This window comes from Quercus robur, chromosome 4 (genome assembly GCF_932294415.1).
Source record: "Quercus robur chromosome 4, dhQueRobu3.1, whole genome shotgun sequence".
In the NCBI taxonomy this organism is placed as follows: Eukaryota; Viridiplantae; Streptophyta; class Magnoliopsida; order Fagales; family Fagaceae; genus Quercus; species Quercus robur.
Window position 1 is genome coordinate 85,356,755 of NC_065537.1, and position 3,962 is coordinate 85,360,716.

The following is a 3,962-nucleotide window of genomic DNA, read 5'->3' on the forward strand; positions in this document are numbered from 1 at the left end:
ATTTTGCTACAGCTCACTCTGAACTGCTTATAAGTCTTCATTAATTGATTCTTTTTACTGGTTTAGAATGTCGAACTCTCTTCATTTGTCATTTTGGTATTATTTGCTAATATTGATTTCCTTAGATGCTTGGTAAACTATGATCTACATCATGTTTTATTCTTGTGAAGATATGAAAATTTGTTGTAGAAATATGAATGTGTTTTTTACACTAATTCCACAGTCATTTGTTCTTCTTGACTTAAGAGTTAAGACCTTGTTGCAAATGAAAAGAAACCCAGAATCCATCCAAAAAGAAATGAAGCATTCTTCCAATCATGTTTCAGGCAAACAGATGCTCACCCAAAATGATTGTCAAATTCCTATATAATTGATTATTAATAGAATAATCAATTCTTATTTGTCATTATTTGACAGAAACAGCTTCTTGTCTGCTATTACAATTGTAAAAATCAGCATTATGGAAACTGTGGAGTATTATTCAGATAATTCTTGGATCAGGAAGTGCAGGATTAGAAAATTCTGGAGCAGAAGGAGATTGATAAATGGAAGCTATGCTCAACATTGAGATGGATGAAGGGAAGTCATCCTCAGACACACCGATACCATTCAATAGAATCAATATGAAAGGCTTACAGTAGTTTAAATTCATAGATCTCCACACTATATATAGACTATAGACACTAACAACCCCCAAAGTTACAACTAAAGGTCAAAGCACATTTACAAGACAAACATGGTAATTTACAAAACTCACCACACTTAGTAAGTGGTAGTACTAAGCTTAAATTCAAGACAAGATCTATTGATTAATACAATCTTTCCAAATGACTACACTTTCAATGGCAGTCACGAAAATGCTTATTTGGAAATTATTTGGCCTATTATGACACTACATCACTTAGATACTACTATTATTTGAAAATCCCATGGATGACTTTTCAGCTTTGGATGTTGAACAGTAGAGGAAAGGACATGGGGGTGCAGAAATCTCAAGAATGCCATCTAGCATATGAGTGACTTCTCTCATGGAAGGCCTCAATAATGGCACATCCTGTACACACCAAATTGCCACCATTACTAGCTTCTTCACCCAATTCATATCACTAATAGCCTCTTCATCATCTTCCACCAATCTTTCAACTTTCCCTCTACTATAGCATTCATATGCCCATTCTGTAAGTATCGCTGCCCTCTCCATCTCAACTTCCACACATCTCCTGCAGCTAATGATCTCCAACAACATGACACCAAAACTATAAACATCCACCTTTACTGTGACTGGTGTGTTTCTGAACCATTCTGGTGCAACATAGCCTTTAGTCCCCCTGATGCCAGTGAGAGTCCGGGTTTGTTGGTTCATCAAAAGCTTTGCCAATCCAAAGTCAGAAATTTTGGCTGTAAAAAAATCATCCAAAAGTATGTTTTGAGGCTTTATGTCGCAATGAATGATTTGCATGCTACATTCTTCATGTAAGTACCTTAGTCCTCTAGCAATTCCTAATGCAATCTGCATTCTTTGTTGCCAACTTGGTCTTATTACTCCAAAAAGGAAACTCGACAATGAGCCATTGTACATAAACTCGTACACCAAAATTCGGTGTTCACCTTCATCACAATAGCCAAGTAACCGTACCAAATTCTTATGGTGAGTTTGGCCAATCACGGTTACTTCAGTTTTGAATTCCCTCTCACCTTCCTTTATCATCTTGTCTAGCTTCTTGACAGCAACATAGTTGCTATAACTTGATACTATTACCCCTTTATAAACAGTGCCAAAAGAACCCCTGCCCAATTCTTCTTTGAACCCACTAGTAGCTTCTTCAAGATCTTTGTATGTAAATGAACGCAGATTCATTTCAAGATCTTTTGTATGTAAGGTTCTGTAGAAATTTGGCAGTTTTCCTTGCCACAAACAGAAGACAACTAGAGAAATTGCAGCTACAGAAAAGAAATTAAAAAATACAGAAGTACCTAGGAGGACTGCAAGGATCAATATCTCTTGATTCTGCCTTCCTTGGCCTGGATTTGGATTTGTAGGATTCTGTGAAGAGCTATTCAATTTAAATTTCTTGAATAGAGCTTTTCTATCAATGGCGCTGCTGTTGAACCTCCCATTAGAAAGCGGTAATTTCTTCTTCCAACATCTTCCTGTGCCATTATTAAACTTTGGATCCTGGAAAATGGTGACTGCACAATAACAATCGCGCAGACAAGAATTCTTGCATTCAAATTCTGTTGTGGGTTGTAGTAGTTCATAGTCAGCTAAAGGCCAATCAGCATACTCCATCTCCAAGAATTCAAATTGATCTTCCGAAATCACAGTACCCATCTCGTTACATTCACTCATGTAGCTTACATCGTCTTGTTTGCAGCCACTATACTTGTTATTTACATCCAAGAGAGAGAAGCCTGGGGCGCATTGGCACTCTGGCATACCATGGGCTACCATTGAACATATGCTATTATAACCACAAGGGCCACTTCCAAAAGTGTCGTAAATATCCAGGCAGATGTTTTCAGGAACATACCAAGTTGCAGACCAGGTTTGGTTTCCAGTAAAATTCTTTGGGTGAGTATAGAGTCTGAAAACACCATCAAAGTCAAGTGTTGCCCTGTAGTAGGAGTCTGAGTCTGTCCTCAAGACCTCTCCCTTTGATGAAAGGTTGGATATGCCTCCCAGTGAGTTCTTGACTTGAAGGTAGCCCGACTTGTCCAAGATTAGCTCAGAAACATCTTGTTTAGCATAATAAGCTCCATAAGGATTTTGGGTGTAGACATCTATTTGATTTAGTATCAGAACGTATGAGGAATTTGATAGCTGTGGGTTATTGAAACGGAGCTGAAATTTACCCACCCCATAGTTTTCTTCGGACACGCTAGAGAAAAGGTTGCTCCCAAGACCCAATACTTGGGTTGGTAACATGGTATTTGTTGGTTCATCGAAGCTATTCCATAAGATGCTTGAGTTTGTGCCTGTTATAACAAAATTCCCAGTGTCTAGCATAGCTCCATTTGATACTCGAGGATTCTCATTGCTGCTGGACCTCCACAACTCCCATCCACCTGGAGCTTTGAGTACAAGTTGTCCAGCTGCGTTAAGCTCAACTTTTGATTCTCTCTCTGCCGGGTAATCTCTGTTTGCAGACCAAACTATAGTTTCATCTGGTATCTTAGCAAACCAGATAGCAAGAAGGAACTGATCTTGTTGACCTGGAAAGCGACGGAATCCAAATGAAAAATCACCGGATGATGAAGTCCATGTGGAGTTATCATCTGTGGCAAAGAGAGCTGAACCCACACTGATGCTAGTATAAACTTGAGCTATAGCAGGAACCAGGAGGGTGAGGACAAGGACAAGCAAATGGCAGTGAAAAGGAGCGAGTGCTGAAGCCATTGGGAAAAGATGGAGATAATACTTAAGTGGTAAATGGTGGTCTTTTTTTTTTTTTGATAAATAAAGTGGTAAATGGTGGTCTTATAATGAACTTTGTGCAGCCATGGTGAATATAATTGAGTAAAGGAGTAAATTTGAACTTTGCCAATGGTCAAAACAGTCAGGAAAACCAGAATGCAGGCAGCAGGAAGGCAATTGATACATCTCATAGTCATAGATCACAAAGGTTCAAAATCTTACTGTTTTGGATGACTTATTTTTTGGATTTTCAACCACTATGTCACTTTTGGCACGGCATGTGCTTTGACTTAGACGAAAACTCGACATTCTCAGATGGCTTTTCATCTAGTCAGGAGTGAGCAATTGCGGTAAGATAATTGGTGAACAGTGACAAATATAAAGAGTATATTATCAGCAAACAACCAAAACAATCAACCTTAATTTGGCATTAATTTGACCCTTCTTACTTGTTGTATTAAAAAATGAATAGTAGCATAAGTGAGTAGTTTAGTTTTAGTTGGATAACGTGGGTTTTTGGTGATTTCATTGGAATCAGTCATACTAG

The 3,962-nt window shown here is 38.3% G+C and overlaps 1 protein-coding gene across 1 annotated transcript; it reads right to left on the reverse strand.

The window, feature by feature from the left end:
- Positions 1-538: 538 nt before the first annotated feature.
- Positions 539-3,607, reverse strand: LOC126724130 (G-type lectin S-receptor-like serine/threonine-protein kinase LECRK3). Its single transcript, XM_050428435.1, has one exon. It carries the CDS (start codon positions 3,395-3,397, stop codon positions 902-904), a length of 2,496 nt encoding a protein of 831 aa, XP_050284392.1. The 5' UTR covers positions 3,398-3,607; the 3' UTR covers positions 539-901.
- Positions 3,608-3,962: the final 355 nt, after the last annotated feature.

Bases quoted from the DNA above. Each gene is read 5' to 3' on its own strand.
- LOC126724130 (XM_050428435.1), bottom strand. From the start codon at position 3,397: ATGGCTTCAGCACTCGCTCCTTTTCACTGCCATTTGCTTGTCCTTGTC.